At 35.2% G+C, this 19,631-nt stretch overlaps 1 protein-coding gene across 5 annotated transcripts in view; it reads left to right on the top strand.

Moving 5' to 3' along the window:
- Positions 1–19,631, top strand: part of ADK (adenosine kinase) — a 488,918-nt gene that overhangs the window by 51,344 nt on the left and 417,943 nt on the right. For 4 of the 5 annotated variants that reach the window (XM_081822966.1, XM_031028302.2, XM_006733456.3 and 1 more), the window contains exon 3: positions 14,357–14,410. The exons of the other annotated variant lie outside the window; for it this stretch is intronic. In XM_081822966.1, coding sequence (XP_081679092.1) covers positions 14,357–14,410 — 54 coding nt within the window. The remainder of the gene's footprint in view (positions 1–14,356; positions 14,411–19,631) is intronic. 5 annotated transcript variants of the gene reach the window in all.

The following is a 19,631-nucleotide window of genomic DNA, read 5'->3' as shown; positions in this document are numbered from 1 at the left end:
GATTCCTGACCCTTCAAAACTGTGTGGGATGATGAGTAGTGTTTTAATCTGCCACGTTTTTTTTTTTTTTAAAGCATTTTTAAAAAGTTTTATTTATTTATTTATTTGAGAGAGCGAGAGTGAGCATAAGCAGGGACGACAGGCAGAGGGAGAGAGAGAAGCAGGCTTCCTGCTGAGCAGGGAGCCTGACACGGGACTCGATCCCAGGACCCTGAGATCATGACCTGAGCCAAAGGCAAGATGCTTAACCTACTGAGCCTCCAGGAGCCACTCAGGAACCCCCTTTTTAAACTTTTTTTTAAAAAAGATTTTATTTTTATTTATTCATTTATTTGAGAGAGAGCATGCTTGAGCGGGTGTTGGGGGGCAGGTAGGGCAGGGCTGAGGGAGAGAATCTCAAGCAGACTCTATGCAGAGCCCAGAATGGGGCTTAATTCTATAACCCTGAGATCATGACCTGAGTCAAGATCAAGAGTTGGATGCTTAACCGACTGAGCTACCCAGGTGCCCCTAATCTGCCAAGTTTTGGGTGAATTTGTTACATAGCCAAAGAACACTAATAAATAAAGCAAAAAAAAAAAAATTTTTTTTTTCAAATACACACACACACACACACACACACGGCCCATGCCCCACATTCAAAACCTCATCGAAAGGTTGGTATACATAGGTTGGGCTTGTTGACTGAGACTTTATTGTGGCTTTATTATACTTGATTTATGCTTAAAGCCTGTTTTTAGGGGGTGACCCCTAAATTAATATCTGGAAGGCTATTCTCTGAGTCTGTTCAATTTCTTCACAGAAAAGTCTTCCAAGCCTGGCTGCTTTACTCTTAGAGTTGGACAGGGTAAAAGGGCTAAAGGTACCATAATAAAGCAGATGGTTTGATCTGTCCCTCCCTATCTTTCCTGTTTTGCCTGTTGTCTCTTAGTTAAGAGATGCTTCTGTTTGGTTTCTTCAGAGAATAAATCTCTAATTTATTTTAGGAATTGTAAGTTGTTTTGGTGAGATGGTAGTCTGTTTCTCTAGTTTTAGCTCCATGTCTTATCCATTTCCTCTGAGACTTAGGGCTTCTCCTGATAGATAGACAAGGCTTGCCTTTCATATATATATATATATTGCTTCTATCAGTTGCAATTGAGATTTTAATTTTTTCAGCTCAGCTAAGTTCCTCATTCGCTTTCATTCTTTTTTTTAAAGATTTTATTTTTTGAGTAATCTCTATACCCAGTGTAGGGCTTGAACTCACAACCCTAAGATCAAGAGTCTCAAGCTGTACTGACTGAGCCAGCCAGGCCCCCTTGCTCTCCTTTTTCTAAAGATTGGTAGAAACCTCATGGCCATTAATGCTTATATTACTATTATTTTAGATCCTGTAGATCTTTACCTTTTTTTTTTTTGTACCTTTATTATTATTATTATTATTATTTTTTTAAAGATTTTATTTATTTATTTGAGAGAGAGAGAATGAGAGACAGAGAGCACGAGAGGAAAGAGGGCAGAGGGAGAAGCAGACCCCCTGCCGAGCAGGGAGCCCGATGCGGGACTCGATCCCGGGACTCCAGGATCATGACCTGAGCAGAAGGCAGTCGCTTAACCAACTGAGCCACCCAGGCGCCCCTGTACCTTTATTATTATTTTAACAGAGTTTTGGAAGTCAGAATAGATAGTCTTTCTGCCATGTTTAAGTGGAAGTCCAAGGGGTGTATGTGTGTTTGTGTGTAATATTTCACAATTATTATACATACGGTAGCAGGAAATATATAACTACAGATTCATAGAATTTTTGAGATGGATTGGAATTTGGAGATAACTTAATCTTTTTACTCATTTTACAACCAAGGAACAGGCTCAGAGAAGTTCCCTGTTTTGCCCATGATTATAGTTAGCAGTATAAGCCTAAGACGGAATCCGTATCTCTTGACCCTTATTCATTTCCTTTTCCACTATGTCACATTAACTACCTTTACTTCTTAACTAGATTATTAAATTATAATTTGTTTTAATTGATAATTAAAACATATTATATGAATTAATAACTACATGCCAGGTTTTGGGAATTTTAAGTGAGTAGGCCTGGTTTCTACCTCGTAGAGCAATCACTGGATAAAAAAATGATTATTTAAATAAATAATTATTTACTTTTCTTAGGTTCAAATCGTTTTTTTGTTGTTGATTGCTGGCTTTATTCCCTAAGTATTTAATAATGTATATAATTTATGTGATCTTATAATTTCTCAAACAAGCAGTGTATAGAATAAAAGACAGCTTTTTGTCCTTTAATTTACAGTTTCCTTTGATTTCTTAGCTCTCATTTACTTATTCTCTTCTGCTTCCTGCTTCCTAATTTCTTATTGAATGGAAGCTCAGGTTTGTTTTTTGTTTTAATTTGTTTTTGAGAGAGAGAGCGTGGGCGTGAGCAGGGGGGGAGGGGCAGAGGGAAAGCTCTGTGCTCAGCACCCAGCCTGATACAGGCCTGGATGCCACGACCCTGAGATCTCAACCTGAGCCGAAATCAAGATTCGGCCGCTTAACTGACTGCACCACCCAGGAGCCCCCATACTAGGTTTATAATTAAATATCCATAGTATAAGCCTTGCATGCAGGGTTTAGAAGCATTGTTGGGGAGAGACACAATTAGGGAAAATATCTTAGTAAATCTATTATATAGACAGTAAACTCTTGGTGTAAAGGAACTACACTGTATTTTTGGTACATGATAGCATAGTGCTGGGTACATGTTAGGTACTTGGGAAATAACATCTGCCTGAAAAAAATTTTTTATGGAAAGTCCTTTTTAAAGTGGGATTTTAGGGGTGCCTGGGTAGCTCAGTTGGTTAAGCGGCCAACTAGGTTATGATCTCAGTGTCATGAGATTGAGCCCCACCTCAGGCTCCATGCTCAGCTGGGAGTCTGCTTAAGATTCTTCCTCTTCCTCCTTCTGCCCCAACCCCTGTGTATGCCCCCCACTTTTTTTCTCTCTCTCTCTCTCAAATCTTTTTTTTTTTTTTTAAAGATTTTATTTATTTATTTGACAGAGAGAGACACAGCGAGAGAGGGAACACAAGCAAGGGGAGTGTGAGAGGCAGAAGCAGGCTCCCCACAGAGCAGGGAGCCGGATGCGGGGCTCGATCCCAGGACCCTGGGATCATGACCTGAGCCGAAGGCAGCCGCTTAACGACTGAGCCACCCAGGCGCCCTTCTCTCAAATCTTTAAAAAGCAATAAAGTGGGATTTTAAGTGTTCATTATTTAAAGTTAATGAGGAAATTGATACTTTCTTTTTTTTGCCTTTAGATATATTTTTCATATAATGTGTTTGTCCAGCTTTCAGAGCAGTTTTTTAAAGAATCAGAACCATCATATGCTAATGATCTTTGCACGTTGGACTGAGCACCACAAAGAGTTGAATCTAGAGAAGGGCCATGGACGATCCATCTGAAAAACATTTAAGAGTATAGAGAAAAAGAGTATAGAGAAAAATAAGAATATAATAAATTTTAAGAATTATTATCTGATAAAAATAACATTTATTCAGCATATAGTAGGTGTATATGGTATCAGTTTAGTCCTCTTGACAACTTTATGAGGTAGGTATCGCTAAAAGAATAATTTAGATCTTAAGAAATTTGTTCATGTCCAAAAAACACATAAGTCATTGTACAGAGATTTGAAATACAGGTTTGTTTTAATTGTAAAATTTGTATTCATTATTTTCTGCTACCTTACTATGGAAGTATTAATTTGGAAGTGAAAAATTCAATTATATGTCCAGATTTTTTTTAGTGTAAATTATGGTAGATATGTAAAGGTTTATAAATAAACTCAGTGAAATTGTGTTTTCCTTCAGTAGTGTATAGGTGAGAAAAATGTGTGTAAAATTAGCTCTAAAAATTGTTAATATTTTTTTTTTTTAAGAGCAGGAGCATGAGAGAGAGCTGAGAGAGAGAGAGAGCACAAATAGGGGCAAGGGGTAGAGGGAGAAGCAGACTCCCCACTGAGCATAGAGCCCAATGCAGGACTCGATCCCAGGACCCTGGGATCATGACCTGAGCCAAGGCAGACTCTTAAGCGACTGAGTCACCCAGGTGCCCTAATATTTAGTTTTATTTAGTGCATTAGAGTAGATTATAAGTCCTGTGTGAGAGATTGAAACACTCAACAATTCTCTTCTTGACTAAGTTTCAAAAACAATGCACTTCTTGTGTTGAGAGTTGGCATGTTGCCTACAATTGATTTGTTTCTGGAATAGAACAAGCGTTGCCATCATTCTGAAATAACAATTTGATAATTATTTGTACTTAAAAATTAAACTTCTTCTAGGGATGCCTGGGTGGCTCAGTCAGTTAAGCGGCTGCCTTCGGCCCAGGTCATGATCCCAGGGTCCTGGGATCGAGTCCCACATCAGGCTCCTTGCTCAGCAGGGAGCCTGCTTCTCCCTCTCTCTCCCTCTGCCTGTGCTCTCTCTGTCAAATAAATAAAATCTTTAAAAAAAAAAAAAATTAAACTTCTTCTAGAATATCCTATTGTTTAAAGTTTATAAAGCCAGTTTTTTCCCCTGGAATAAAAAAAATGTAGGATCTTTATCTAACTGAAAGAAAAGCAGAATTAAGTTAGTCAGTTTTGATGTGTCCAATTTGCCAAAATATAACTGAAAATAAGTAGGAAACGAGGCAGGAAGTAGGCTATTGAAAATAATATTTTCTAGCATATTGAAGGGACACATTGGGTGTGAGGGGAGGATAAAATGTGGAACATAGAAATACTTCCAGATGAGTGTTGACCTAATTATGGAGAGTAAAGGAAGAAGTATATTCAAAGGGAAGCAAAGGAATATATGACAGGTTTGGATTTTTCCTGACACTAGATAAATGCCATGGAAGTAAGAGGTATGAAGAGAATTAATGACATGGTAATTGGGAAGTAAAAATCATCACTAGAAATGAAAATAGTTTTAAGAAGGGAGATTAGAGTGATTGAGGAAATATGTTTTTCTTACCAATCTAAATCTTTAATAATGCAGTCTGTACAAACCTTAGGTAGGTCTTGATTAATGTAAGCATGAATGAAAGACATTACTTAATATTCACTCCAAAAATACTCAAGGTCGTAATAGTTGGTTGTAAATTTCAGTGCTGATTATTCAATACCAGAAATTTACAACTGGATTATTTGTATAAATCAAGATGAATTATGTCAATAAATGAATGTATATTATGTTTGAAGTAAAACAATATTTGGAGTGTCAAGTGATACTCCATATGTAAGGTTAAAAGCTGTAATTGTTTTGCTTTAAAACTAATTATGAAATGCTCTGACACTTTTGTAGTTATTTCTTTATAAAGCTATTTTGAAATATTTTCTTGTAGAAGTTTTAACATTGATTTGTATATTTAGGTCTTCAGTTGAATTGATTTTTTGTTTATGATGTGAATTAGGGATCCAGTTATATATATTTTTTCCTCTTAAGGGAAATCAACTGTTATATCACTGTATTGTGGATAGTCCTTTCTTTACCCACTGATCTGCAATGCCAATTTTTATTTATCTATTTTATTTATCCCAATTCTTTTTCCGCTTGTCTGTTTGTCCTTGAACTAATGCAGCTCTGTCTTTATTTTGTTACTACAGCTTTATAATAAATCTTGATGTTTGGTAGGGCAAGTCCCTACACTTTGTTCTTTTTTTTTTTTTTTTAAAGATTTTATTTGGGGTGCCTGGGTGGCTCAGATGGTTGGGTGTCTGCCTTCGGCTCAGGTCATGATCCCAGGGTCCTGGGATCGAGTTCCGCATTGGGCTCCCTGCTGGGCGGGGAGCCTGCTTCTCCCTCTGCCTCTGCCTCTCTCTCTCTCTGACTCTCATGAATAAATAAATAAAACATTTAAAAAAAAAAGATTTTATTTATTTATTTATTATTATTTTTTAAAAGATTTTATTTATTTATTTGAGAGAGAGAGAGTGAGAGAGAACATGAGAGGGGAGAGGGTCAGAGGGAGAAGCAGACTCCCCACTGAGCCTGGAGCCTGATGTGGGACTCGATCCTAGGATTCCAGGATCATGATCTGAGCTGAAGGCAGTTGCTTAACCAACTGAGCCACCCAGGCGCCCGGATTTTATTTACTTATTTGACAGAGACACAGCGAGAGAGTGAACACAAACGGGGAGTGGGAGAAGGAGAAGCAGGCTTCCCGCTGAGCAGGGAGTCCGATGCGGGGCTCGATGCGGGGTCTCAATCCCAGGACCCTGGGATTATGACCTGAGTCGAAGGCAGACGCCTAACGACTGAGCCACCCAGGCGCCCCTATCAATTATTTTTAAAAATAAAAACATAAGAAAAAAATTTAATACAAAGAGCATAGTTCTATTTGTTTTAAGTGTAAATCTGGTTTAATTCTTTTTTTCAGCCTTCTGTAATTGAGTTATAATTCTCATTTAGTTTACTAATGAGAATTTAAAATATTATTTTCATAAACCTTGTAACTTTTTGCTATTATTTTCATTCTAACCCTGTGGTTTACCCTTTAATCTGTTTCTTTGTAAGCCTCTTAAATTTCAGCCGTAGTCTGAAACAGTGCTGTGGTAATTAACACTTTTGGCCTCCCCTTTTTTTCCTTTTGAATATATTTTGATATGTTTACTTTTTAATTGCTAGGACTAATTAAACATGTTGTTTAAAATCTTGCCACACCCACACTGTCTATCTGATTGAATCTGCTAATTCTATAAAACTTTGCATGCTACTATTAGGATTCTAAGGACCATGTGGTAATATTTATAGATTTCTTGAAATTTTACTTGTTTAGTTCTCAGAGGGCAATCTTAGTTGCAAGTATTTATGGAATATTTTATTGTCATCCCACTATGTAGCAGGTCTTAGCTTGGCATTAACTCTGTGTGACGCTGGGTTTGCCATTTCATTTATGACTAGGCTGTTTCTGGACTTCACAGTATCTTCAAGGACCTTCCTAGGTCTGAAATTTTATGTTATGCTAATCTTCAAGGAAAGCACATTTGAGTAAATAATGATTATTTCAGTCTCAAGGCCCAACCTTTATTACTGTTAGTTGCACACTACTGCTGTTCTAGCATATCTTAATGGTTATCTATCATGTATTAATACATTTTATTTATGTGTTCTGATATTTAATTATAAACCTAAGTAACAGTGCCATTTTCCCGTTACCGATGGTGGGAATGCCATTACTGGATTTTATTCTTTTTTGCTTCAAGTGTGTCTTCCTTTAGCAGCTCAGACAGGGATGAAGGAAATTAATCCTCCTCCTCCTCTCCTACTTCTTCCCCTCTTCCCTTATTTCTTTCTTTTTCCTCTTCCTCTTTTCCTTCCTTCTCTCTTTCTTCCTATCCACTTGTCACCTGTTGCTGTCCATGTTTATACAATAAAAATATTTAAATCAAATTTATTTAAAAAAACTTTATACTAGAAAAGTTTTGAACTAATCTTTGGAGGCTTAAATGTTCATTGGTTGAAAAATTAAAGTGAAAATTACATCCAGATGAATATTATGACCACATTCTTAAGTGCTATATGTATTTGTTTTTAATGTATTTTTTCTAATTTTAAAAGTAATTTGCTTATTATTTACATTTCAAAAAAGCACAAAGAAGAGAATAAAAATAATCTGTAATGTATATAATATTTTGGGAGTATATTGCCATTTTTCTTTTTTTTTTAAACTTAATCTTGAACCATTTCCCCATCGTGCTATAATTTACTGATTATAAATCTAATTTCTGTAGTATTTGCTTACAATTATACTTTTCCATAAATACTGCTCTCATTGACATACTTGTACACAACACTCTGATGTTTTCTTGATGGAAATTTGTAGTTATGCATTTGTTTCAAAACATGTGAATACTTTAAACTTCCTTCCCTTCCTATTTGAGCTAATTGAATTAGTCATTTTACAGAGGTGGAAGCATTACAAGGAAGGGGGGAGAGGTGAGTATTTGTTCCATGTTCATGTGCTGGCACTTGAACACTTCGTGTATTATCTTATTTGATCCACATAGCAACCCTGTGGCGTAGGTTGTTTCATCCTTCCTAGAGAAATTAAATGGCTTGCCCACTTCAAAAAGCTAATTAATGGCAGAATCGGGACAGTATCACAGGCCTTATTAGACTTTTAGTCTGTTCTTTCACTCAGATGTTGTCTGTGGAGGCTAGAGGCAGATAAAGAAGGCCTTCCCTGTATTCTCCCCAGCTTCCTTATCTTTTGCTGATTGGATAAGTGCTTGTCTTTATCCTCTGGTAAATTTAGGCAGAAAAAAGATTGAGAACTGCCACTATACCATTTTGCAGTCTCTGGCTTTTTAGGGGCCATGTTTATGTTTGAATTTAAGAAATGCATATAAAAGCAGAACATCTATCTAATCATGTCTTTAGGAAACAAAACCCAACTAAAGAATAGGCTGTACTTACTATCATTTGGGTAGAAAGTTGAGGTATAGCTCTCTACTTTCGAATTCCTACTACGTTGAATTTACCCCTTGACGTTTACTAATTTAAAACATTGAGGGGCACCTGGCTGGCTCAGTAGGTAGAGCATGTGACTCTTGATCTCAGGGTTGTGAGTTCAAGCCCCACATTGGGCTTGGAGCCTACTTAAAAAAATATAAAACTGAACGTTTAGAGAGTAAGTTAAATGTGATAGATTAAAAACACTGTATCTTCTGTCAACAGCAATTAGATTGGCAGAACAGGACATACTAAATGAAAATGAGAACTACATGTAATTATAATTCCACATGTAAATAAACATTCAACTGTACATTTCAGTGAGAAATAGCTTTACTTTTTTAATAGGGTTTTGGTCCTGATGATATATTTACCTTTACATTTATAATTTATACTTACTTTCAAAATAAATCTGAGGTGTTTCTTAGTTAAAACATAATTTTTACAATTATGGGTGTGTACTATTTCTTTGTGTACATTTTTAAGGTGTTTTGTAAACACCTTAAAATAAAGTTTTTAGGGGCGCCTGGGTGGCTCAGTTGTTAAGCGTCTGCCTTTGGCTCGGGTCATGATCCCAGGGTCCTGGGATCGAGCCCCACGTTGGGCTCGCTGCTCTGCTGGAAGTCTGCTTCTCCCTCTCCCACTCCCCCTGCTTGTGTTCCCTTTCTTGCTGTCTTTCTCTCTCTGTCAAATAAATAAACAAAATCTTTAAAAAAATATAAATGAAGTTTTTATTCCCTTATGAATAACCATCTATATAAAGTAAAGAGTTTGGTTATAGTTTATGAGCTTTGGAAATGTATTTAAATTGCATGGAGGAACAAATCACCTCTCTCTACTAGTGCCTTTTTTTTAATTTGCAAACTAAATCAATGCTCCATTTTAAAAGTTAGAATACTATTCTTTTAGGCAGAGAGATAATAAGTATAGGTTAATCTAGTGGCATTTCATATAGTTATTAACCAACTGAAATTGGGTAAAGTGAGTATTAATAAGGGAAGGTTCTATGAAAAAAGTAGATCTAGATAGAAGTTTATGAATAAAGAAATACACGTACATACACATCAGTGTATTTATGGACATATGTAAATAAATAAACATAAGCATATGTGTAGTAAAGATTTCAGCCTTGTCCAAAGAGATGTCTGGACTTTGCCCTTGATTTCTGGAAGGTAATCTACATCATACCTGATGGAAGTGTCGTTTTGTTTAGGATAAGGGCTGGCTACACCCACAGAGTGGCCAGTTACATGATTAGGGTTAGGCTTTGGGTCATCTGATATCGGTTGACCCGGAGACTGAAGTTAAACCACTTGGGCACTTAGTTGATCAATCATGCCTTCGTAATGAAGCCCCAGTAAAAAATCTGGATGCTGAAACTTGGGCGAACTTCCCTTGTTGGCAATCCTGCATACTACATTGTCACATATCAACCATGTGCTGTATTGTCAATACTGATGCCAGAACAGGCTTTGCATTTGGAACCCTCCCAGACATTGCCCCGTAGGGCTCTTCCCTTGGACTTTGACCTGTATCCTTTCCTTGTAATCTGTAACCAGGCGTATAATAGTTTTCAGTGAGTTCTGTAAGTCCTTCTAATGAATTACTGAATCAAAGGGTGGTTTTGGGAACCTCCTGAACTTGCAGTTGGTGTCAGAAGTGAGGATAGTATTGGGTACTGTTTCCCCAAACCTTGCATTTTGGCTAACTTTGGATATTTATGTATGGTCCAGTTTCCTAAAATGCAGTGTGCAAGAGTCAAGGAAGAGATAAGGAAGATTAAATTGTTTTAAAAAATAAACCCAGCAAAGATGAAGAAAAATGAAAGTTATTGAGATATGATGAAAAGTTGCCTGGTTTGGGGTAGGGGGAAATCAGATGAGAGAAAGAGATGCTATGGGAAGAGTAACCGCTTTGGAGTTTGGGATTAGGGAACTAATTTGCTTGGAGAATAGTTCAAAATGGATCTTGCACATTTATTCTTGAGGATCTGGAGAGGTACTCTGTGAATTAGGAGAGTAAAATTTCCCTTTTGGTGATCTGATAAAAATCAGGCTATCCTTGCTTGCTTCTTGCCTATGTGGACCTTTTTATTTTTTCTGGCTTCCTTCACCATTCCCATCCTGAGACTTAAAAGGAAGGGTATTTTGTTTGTTTTATTTTGTTTTGTTTTAATGGGAAAGGAACAGAGAAAAGAGATGAAGTAGGGAAGGAAGAGAAAGTTGGGGAACAGGTAAAAGCTGTCCCTTTTTTGATTCTCTTAGGAAGGAGACTTGTCACTCAATGTTTTGTTTGAACACTGTACATTGTGCTTCACTTTATTGTAACCTTATCATACCACAAGCAGTTATTTTTATTCTGATTCACTTACCAAATCTCGAGGTCCTTAAGTGCAAGAAATGTTTGTTATTCTCTATCACTAGCCAACTGGAGAGGGAAAGTAACATTGATTGAGTTGCTATTGTGTATGTCCAAAACACTTTGCTAAGACATATCGTCAAATCCACTGGTTTCAAACTTAAACTTCCTCACTCATTAGGTTAATATTTATGATTTTTTTTATTGTAATGTTAAATAAAACTGATAAACATTCTTTTAGTGGACTCTAAATACTGTAGGGGTTTGATACCTACCATCATTCATTTATTTAAAAAAATTTTTTTTACTGTCATCCATTTATAAAAAGACACAAACAAGCTCTTACTACTGAAAAATTTCATATTTCTTTCTCTGTTTAAATCTGCATTTCTGTTACACTTTTTACCACCAGATTTTATCCTTATGTAATGTATTTTTGTGCATGAATTATCTTTTTATGTAATATGCTATGCATATATTATGAATATAAACTGAATTTTAAAATACCTCCTAGTCATTAAATTATAATTAACATATACTTAGTAAGTAACATATACTTAGTAAAACAACATAAATGTATTAAAATTTTGTTAAATAATTATTAAACAAAACATTTTATTGGAAATGCATCTTTTAATGAGGTGGGTGAAACTAATCTAGTTTTTTTCATTTAGTTCAACTTTTCTTGGATAATAATACTCAGTGTTGCTCAGCATCATTTTTATTTCCCTTTTTTTCTTTTAGAAATGTGAAGAGGTTCAGGATAGGCACCCCCTCAGAATGTTGCCACTTCAACATGTGGATTATTTTGAGTTGAAGGCACTTGAGACCCTGTGGGCTCATGCGAAACTATTGTCCCTCTCTTAACCGCACAGAAGCATCTAAATTGGGGATCTTTCCCAGAATAAGGTTGTTAACAGCGATAAATTATATCTGAGCGACACATTTATATGATAGGGCAAACATCTAATTACCACACATTTTTTTTTTTTTTAATAGGGAGGGAGAGAGACAGAGAGAGAGAGAAAGGGAGATCAGGGAGGAGCAGAGGGAGAAGGAGACAGAGAGAAACCTAAGCAGGCTCCATGCTCAGCGGGGAGCCCTCCATCTCACCATGCTGAGGTCATGAAACGAAATCAAGAGTCAGATGCTTAACCAACTGAACCAGCCAGGTGCCCCGCCCCAAACATCTCTTATCGCCTTGTAAAGTGCATTCCTTTCCTTGAAATCCCAGGCCCCTACCCCCTTCTCCTTATTTCAGAGTGATACATATACCTCATTTTGTTTGACTGTCTTTGGGATTTCCATGTCTATGTGGATTCCCCATGTGTATGCCTATTAAACTTGATTTTCTCCTGTTAATCTGTCAATTTGATTCTTAATCCAGCTAGAAGGACCTTGAAGGGGACAGGAGTTCTTGTTCCCTCAGAAAGGGATGAGGAATTCTTGCTCCCTGACAGGTGGAAGTGCTGAGAGGTGTGTTCACATAATTAATTGGATGGTAATTGAGCAGTTTTAGTTCAGCTGTATCACTCAATTGTTTGAGCTTCTCTATTATCAAATTATCTATCATCAAAAATTATTTTTATTTGCCTATCAGCTGATTATTTTATTAGGTCCTTTTTCAGTGTTGTTAGAAGCAAAGAATTAGAAACCACCTGACTTTCCAGTCATTAGAGCCATTAGAGACATGCATTTCTAGGAAATACACCAAAAAAGCCTTTAGGAAGGTTTCCTAAATAACTAGTAATTGTATCTGTTAGTGTTTTACTTATAGGCATATGTTTACCTAAACATTTTAGGAGATGCTAGGGAAAGTTAAATATTGTTGATTTCAATGTACCTATGTCAAAAGGATTTTTCTTGAGAAAATGTTTTTATTGAGTGCCTCAAACAGGTGTTAGTCAAAATCATTCATTCAGTTGAAGACCATTGTCTGCCTTGGAATCATTGGTAAAATTGTTCTGCATTGTCAAACAAATGAGATTTACTTTCATGATAAAAAAAGTCTGGCTTCATTTTTCAGTTCACATAAATGATTTGACTTGTGTTTCTGTGACAACCACGTTCTGATATTTAATCCTCAGTAGATAAATGAGAGACAAGGAACCGGGGCGCCTGGGTGGCTCAGTCATTAAGCGTCTGCCTTTGGTTCAGGTCATGATCCCAGGGTCCTGGGATTGAGCCCCGCATCGGGCTCCCTGCTCGGGGGGAAGCCTGTTTCTCCCTCTCCCACTCCCCCTGCTTGTGTCCCACCTCTCACTGTGTCTCTCTCTGTCAAATAAAAAATAATCTTAAAAAAAAAAAAGACAAGGAACCTTGTTTTAAATTTGTTGCTTGGAGGGAATAAGTTGACACTCTCATGTTTTTTATTGGAAACTCTCGTAGCTTTGCTTCATAGGACTCTTCCTGACAACAAATGCATTCTTTGATCATGTACATGGGTTGGAAAAGATAAACTTTTTAAAGAAAAGTGTAATCAACTTGTGCCCCATTCCATAATGTATCTGAAAATAGAGCATCCTGTGACACACGGTTTCCCATTTATAATTTGTAGCTTCATTCTCTACAGAAATAATGTATCAAACAATAATCCCTGTAGTCAGTTTATGGTACTTCACTTAAAGAGGCTTTGCAGACAAAAATATTATGAACCATTCATTTCTTGTTTAGCACTTAAGAGCTTTTTATATACCCCAGCCATTGCAGTACAATTGTATTCAAGATGCCATTCTTTTTTTAGAGTGGGTAAAGGTACTTGTGAGAGGAGAGGCAAGAGAGGAGAATCTGCATGTTTCCACTTGGACCTCTGACCCATTGTCAGGCAGCTTAGTTTTTAGGAAAGGGTTGAATACAAGTGGAAATTGAAGACTCGGGAATTGCCATTTGTTGTTTATTTTTTTTCTGTGTACTCCTCAGAAATCTGTTTACCTTTAGCATGACAAATGTATGGTAAATTGGAAGATACCTGTTCTAATATTTATAGCAACCTCTGTTTTATAGACAGGGAAAGTGAGACTTAAATGAAATAATTGCCTGTGGTCATTAAGCTAATAAATGGTTTAGTCAAGGAACTCCAAAACTTCTATGTCATACTACCTAGGACATAGTGTGGTACACAGATTTTTACTATGTATTTAATGAATAAATAACTGCGTATTGTTTTGTGAACTCTTAAATACTTATTGTGGTAGTTTCTTGAATTTTGAACTGCTGGATGAATGTAACACCACAGATTATTCACTACAGAAGACTACTAAAGATACCTTGTGTTTTCGAAGGTCAAGTTGATCCTACTTCAGTTCTTTGGAAGGTGTCTGTAGAAGTGATTAATAGAACAACAAGGAACTTAGGCATTAATGTTTTATCAGTGAAGACAGAGACTTGTAACACTGTGGTAGTGCTTGTTTGATAAGGGTTAACTGACTGTATGTTGATTGATAACCATAGTGAGATGTCCATGAGGCAAACATATTTCTATGTTTATATGACCAGTATTTTTTTGTTTTCTGTGTTACAGGTATTCTCTTAAGCCAAATGACCAAATCTTGGCTGAAGACAAACACAAGGAATTGTAAGTACATTAAACCCTAGGTGGTACATAGTTTACTCTATGGAGATGTATGTAAACAATCTGATTTTTAAAATTATATAAAATATAAAGATGTAATTAACACTATGACCTTGATTCTAGTAAGATTAGGATAATTTACCTTACAAACAGTTAACATGGGAAATAGTTTTTCCTGCATGCACGTTAAAACATGTAGTATTTGTATTCCATCATCTAGACTAAGGGCATATTGGGAAATATGTAATTTCATGATCTTACCCCAGATAAAATATTAAATTGTTGTTAATTTTGGCTTTTACTCAGTTGACTTCCTCACCCTCATGCTTAAGATGGTGAAATATAATTTTGTTTCTTTATGAAAAGGTAAATGCCTAGTATTGATTGGCATTAGGCAGAACACTTTAAATATGAAGTTTGAAATATGAACAAAATTTTGTTCCTTTTAAAAATTTTAATGTTCTTAGGGTTCTTTCAGATAAAAATAACTTGAACATATGATTCCGGGATCCCTCCATGGCTGTATTTCTGCTCTGTTGTAGTATTTAAAAGATTATTACTTCATAGGAACTTTGAGGTTTATTTAAAAATGACAGGTTTGGGAATTTAAAAAATTCATCTTAATCTTTTCAGTATCACGACAATGTCCAAAGAGGACAGCTAAAAATGAATTTATATGCTTCTATTTTCTAGTTAGTCTACTTTCTTTTTCCTATTGTACAGTAAGAAAGTTCTGATGACCTGAATTATTTTGCAAACAGCTAAGGTCAGATAATACTGTAGAATTAAGAATTCGAGGAACCTGTGGCTGGCTATACACCTTCACGTTGGATCACACTTATTCTTGATAATACTTAAGGTTCTATCCAATTAATAAATATATTGGTGAATTTCACATGCTTGCTTGGGGATTTCCCTAATGTTTGACACTCCCTAATGTTAAAGATATTTTAACATTGAACTCAGGTCCCTTATGGTTTAGTTTAATACAGTCTTCAATTTGTATACATCTGTATGGAGAATAACTTTTTTTTGCTAGAGTCCTTCAAGACTATTATTTTTAGGCACAGCATAGGGAATATAGTCAATGATATTGTAATACCATTGTGTGGTGAGAGATGGTAGCTACACTTGTGATGAGAATAGAAAAACATATAGGGGCGCCTGGGTGGCTCAGTCGTTAAGCGTCTGCCTTCAGCTCAGGTCGTGATCCCAGGGTCCTGGGATCGAGCCCCGCATTGGGCTCCCTGCTCGGGGGGGAAGCCTGCTTCTCCCTCTCCCACTCCCCCTGCTTGTGTTCTCTCTCTCTCTCTGTCAAATAAATGAATAAAAAATCTTTAAAAAAAAAAAAAGAAAAACATATAAAGGTGTTGTATCACTATGTTGTACTGAAACTAATGTAACATTGTGTGTCAACTATACTCAAATAAAAAGTCCACACAACAAAATATTTTTTTCTCAAGGTTATATAATGATTTTTAAAAATACTATTTAAACTTTTTAAAAACCTTTTCCAAATTATTTTATTTCTTCTTTCATATTGAAGACATTGTAATAAGTGTTAATCTTAAAATGGTAGGACCCATGTGTAGGAAGATGATTTCTTCGAGTTCTTACAGTTGATATATCCCATTGTTATGCTAGCTTTTCAGTTTTCATATTTTGTTCTATCCTCATTTGATTATAATCTCCATAGTGGTTTGTCAAGTATATTGTCAAGAAATTTTATTCAGTTTCTTTCCTTACTGCCAAGTATAATCAATGAGGGTAGTGACTAAGTTCCTGTTAAAATATTAATTAATTCCAAAAAAAAGTATTATTGAATTCTAATTAAAAACTCAAGGGATTGGGGTGCCTGGGTGGCTCAGTCTGTTAAATGACTGCCTTCTGCTCTGGTCATGATCCCGGGGTCCTGGGATGAAGCCCTGCGTCATCCTTCGGGCTCCCTGCTCAGTGGGGAGTCTGTTTCTCTTTCTCCCTCTGCCACTCCCACCTGCTTATGTGTGTGCTCATGCTCGCTCTCTCGCTTGCTCGCTCTCTCAAATAAGTACAATCTTAAAAAAAAAAAGACCTTAGATAGTGCAGTCTTGTCTCATTAACAGTATCAAGTATAAAACATATTGGTTCAGTGTCAATAACATGTCCTTTTCCAGGATTTTCTTTCTTTTTTTCAGGCTACTTGGAACATCTTCTGGATTTGATTGTTACATACCTGTTCTTATCATTCTTCTTGCAGATTTCTATTCCTCTTTGAATATGCTATATAGTAATTATTTTATAAATTAACATCTATCACTAAGATTATATTGGAGTTACTCTTTTTGGCCGTGTGTTAACGTTCACTCTGAGGAAAATGAGTATTGTCCCTGGTCTTTGCTAGCTGTGTTTGAAATGGGTATCATTGGTCACACCAGAGACTGGGAGGAAAAGGTAGATATTTAATGTAAACTTGCAATAATTATTAGAAAATCTCTTCAGGGTATGTAGTCTTATGGTAGGTTAATAGCTCAAATTTTACATTAAATTGCTTTGGAAAAGAAAATTGTATATAGTGTTATGACAAGAAAAATGCATTTAGATTATTAGACCTTTTCTGTTATCACTGCTTAAAAAGCAATAAAAAATTACATTCTCTAGGTTACTCTTTGCTTTACTTATTTCAATTAAAAAGGTGGTGGAAAGGGGTCTAGAACCTTGTCAGTGGCCACGTGACTTGTGTCTTAACATTTAATATATACACATTTTACAGAAAACACAAATTTTGCCAGCCATTTTAAAATGGGAGCTACTGTACAACTGGGTTAGTCTTAAATGATATTATTTTTCCTGTGCAATTAAAGTAACTGTGGAATATTATGCAGTTATTAAAATGTTTTTAGGAAAAGATTTAATATCATGATTAAGTGGGTGAAAAAGCTTGCTTATACATATCCTAGAATGAAATCACAGAATAGTAGACTTTTGGGTGACTGCATTATGGATGAGTTTTATTTTCTTCTTTGTACTTTATGTGTATTTTATTTATTTATTAAAAAATTTATTTATTAAAAAATTGCAAGAGTCAGTAACTGATTAAAAAGAACTCAGTAGCTTTATCAAGACTCAATGACTTCTCTTTCACTACCTATAACCAATAACTAGAATAAAATAGCTGCTGCTTCACTTGTACCACCCAGATTGTACACAAAAAAATTTTTTTTTTTTTTTGTGGTTAATCCTAATCTGAAACCATACAGAGAAGGAAATGCTGGGAAATACAGTTCTCTTGACACAGTATAAAATTTACCACACTTGGATTAATCATTTAGTTTTCTGAATTTAATGTCTTTATTTGTGAAATGGTGATAATTCCATGTTTGTCTTAATACGTTAAATGATGATTAGGTGAAATTATATATGTAAAAAAGTTTTTGAACTATGAAAAGGTTATATACTTGTGTGATGTAAGTTTTTGTGAGTGTGATGTTTATGAAAACTCGAACTGGCTTCTGCTCTTGGAGTAGCTGCCTCTCAAATATCATGGTGGGATTAGCTTAGTGCTTTGCTATTTTATTATTATTCATTAAGCAAATGATTTCTTTAATTAGCTACTTTTCTTTTAGTCTATTCAATAATCCCATTGTATAGTTTCTGAGTTTCTAGTCTGAAATTCTTTAGGCAGAAAGTGCTAATGGACTTCTTTGTTCTGTCTTTGTTGTTTAAAATTTATTATTATTATTATTATTTTTTTTATTTTTTATTTTTTTCTCTATCTCTGGTGTTTTGGGTGGAAGGGTGAGGTGTTCCCTGAAACTTTATCCAGAGCATTTTAGTCTAAGTGTAGTTCATCGATCCTTTGTCCTTGAAAACATTTTCTTTACTAAGTGTACTTACTGATTTATTTTGGGAAAGTATGAATGATTAAATAACACTTATGTATTAAAAAACAAGGAAAAGAGGGCCTTATTTCAGTTACTTTTGTGCTTTAATTTAATCCTCACAGCAATCCTAGAATGTAAATATTATAATCATTCCCAGGAAACAGGCTTGGAACAATTCCATAACTTGTCTTATAGTAGAAAAGGATAGACTGTGATTTGATTTCAGGTCTATTTTATTGCTTTGTACCTTGCTAAATTCAGTGACTTAGGAGAAATAATATTTACTCTTTTGGGAGAAATAATATTTAAAATGAACATACCTACTTCACAAAGTATTTAAAGGTACTTGTGATTGGATATTATATTTCATAAGTTTTAATATGGTTTAGTATAAATATGCCATAATTTGTAGGTAATACTGTATTTTGGGGGGTTGTTAATGTCTAAGGTAAAATCTTAGATAATCTGAGTTCATGTTGATGAATGGAAATCTGATATTTCTAAATGACTAGGTCATTTCTTGAAGTTCAGTGTACTGTAACTTTATTCTTAGTGATGCTAACTCCCTCTGTGGAACTTCATTATGATTGCAACTTGACTTGTTCGATTATTTAGCAAAATGATTGAAACATTTAGAATAGATTTTAAATTTTTCTTGTAAAATTTTACTTTATATCCTAATAATTCCAAGTGTTTTTCTTGTTAAAATATTACTTTTATAAAAATGTCTCACCTCGTATATATTGAATTTTAATAGTACATGCGAAATGAAACCACCTTCCTCAAATGTTCCTACAACTTTTATGCTTTTTTGTTTGGGAAAGCCAGAAATACTTGCAAGTTCTAGGTCTGTAGCTCTGTGTTAGGTTAGACAGGAGATTAGAAAAAAGTCTAATGGAAGATTTGGAAAAAAAGATTGTTTTGGAGTTTGAATTTTGAATTTATGGATTTTTAGTTTCTCAGTGTTGAATTGGGTGAGAAAATGTTCATTGAAGGATTTTTTTTTTTTTTTTTTTTTTTTTTGGTCTTGTTGAAAAGAGACAAAATTTCTGCTTGGTAGAAAGCAAAGAGAGATAACTTAGTAGGATCCCGAAATTCAACAAGAAATATAGGAAATACCTTTCACATATATAATTTCTGTAAATTTATGCTCTTGCAAAGAAAATTCTTTGTTAACAAGTCCTATTACTGATTTCCCTTTGCAAGAGTGTGTCAATTTCTTCTGCCACTGCTTTTTCTCCTTTGTTTCCCAAACTATTTTATATTTAAATATTAAATTGTATAATTACTTTTTCAAAGATACTTTCCATTCTAGAATGCGGGCAGAGGGAATATGATTGGCTTCCAAAATGGAATTTAGAAAA

Source organism: Leptonychotes weddellii, chromosome 6 (assembly GCF_054177405.1).
Source record: "Leptonychotes weddellii isolate Sample4059 chromosome 6, ASM5417740v2, whole genome shotgun sequence".
Lineage (NCBI taxonomy): Eukaryota > Metazoa > Chordata > Mammalia > Carnivora > Phocidae > Leptonychotes > Leptonychotes weddellii.
The sequence above is the reverse complement of the archived record's forward strand: the minus strand, read 5'-3'. Positions and strand labels throughout refer to the sequence as shown.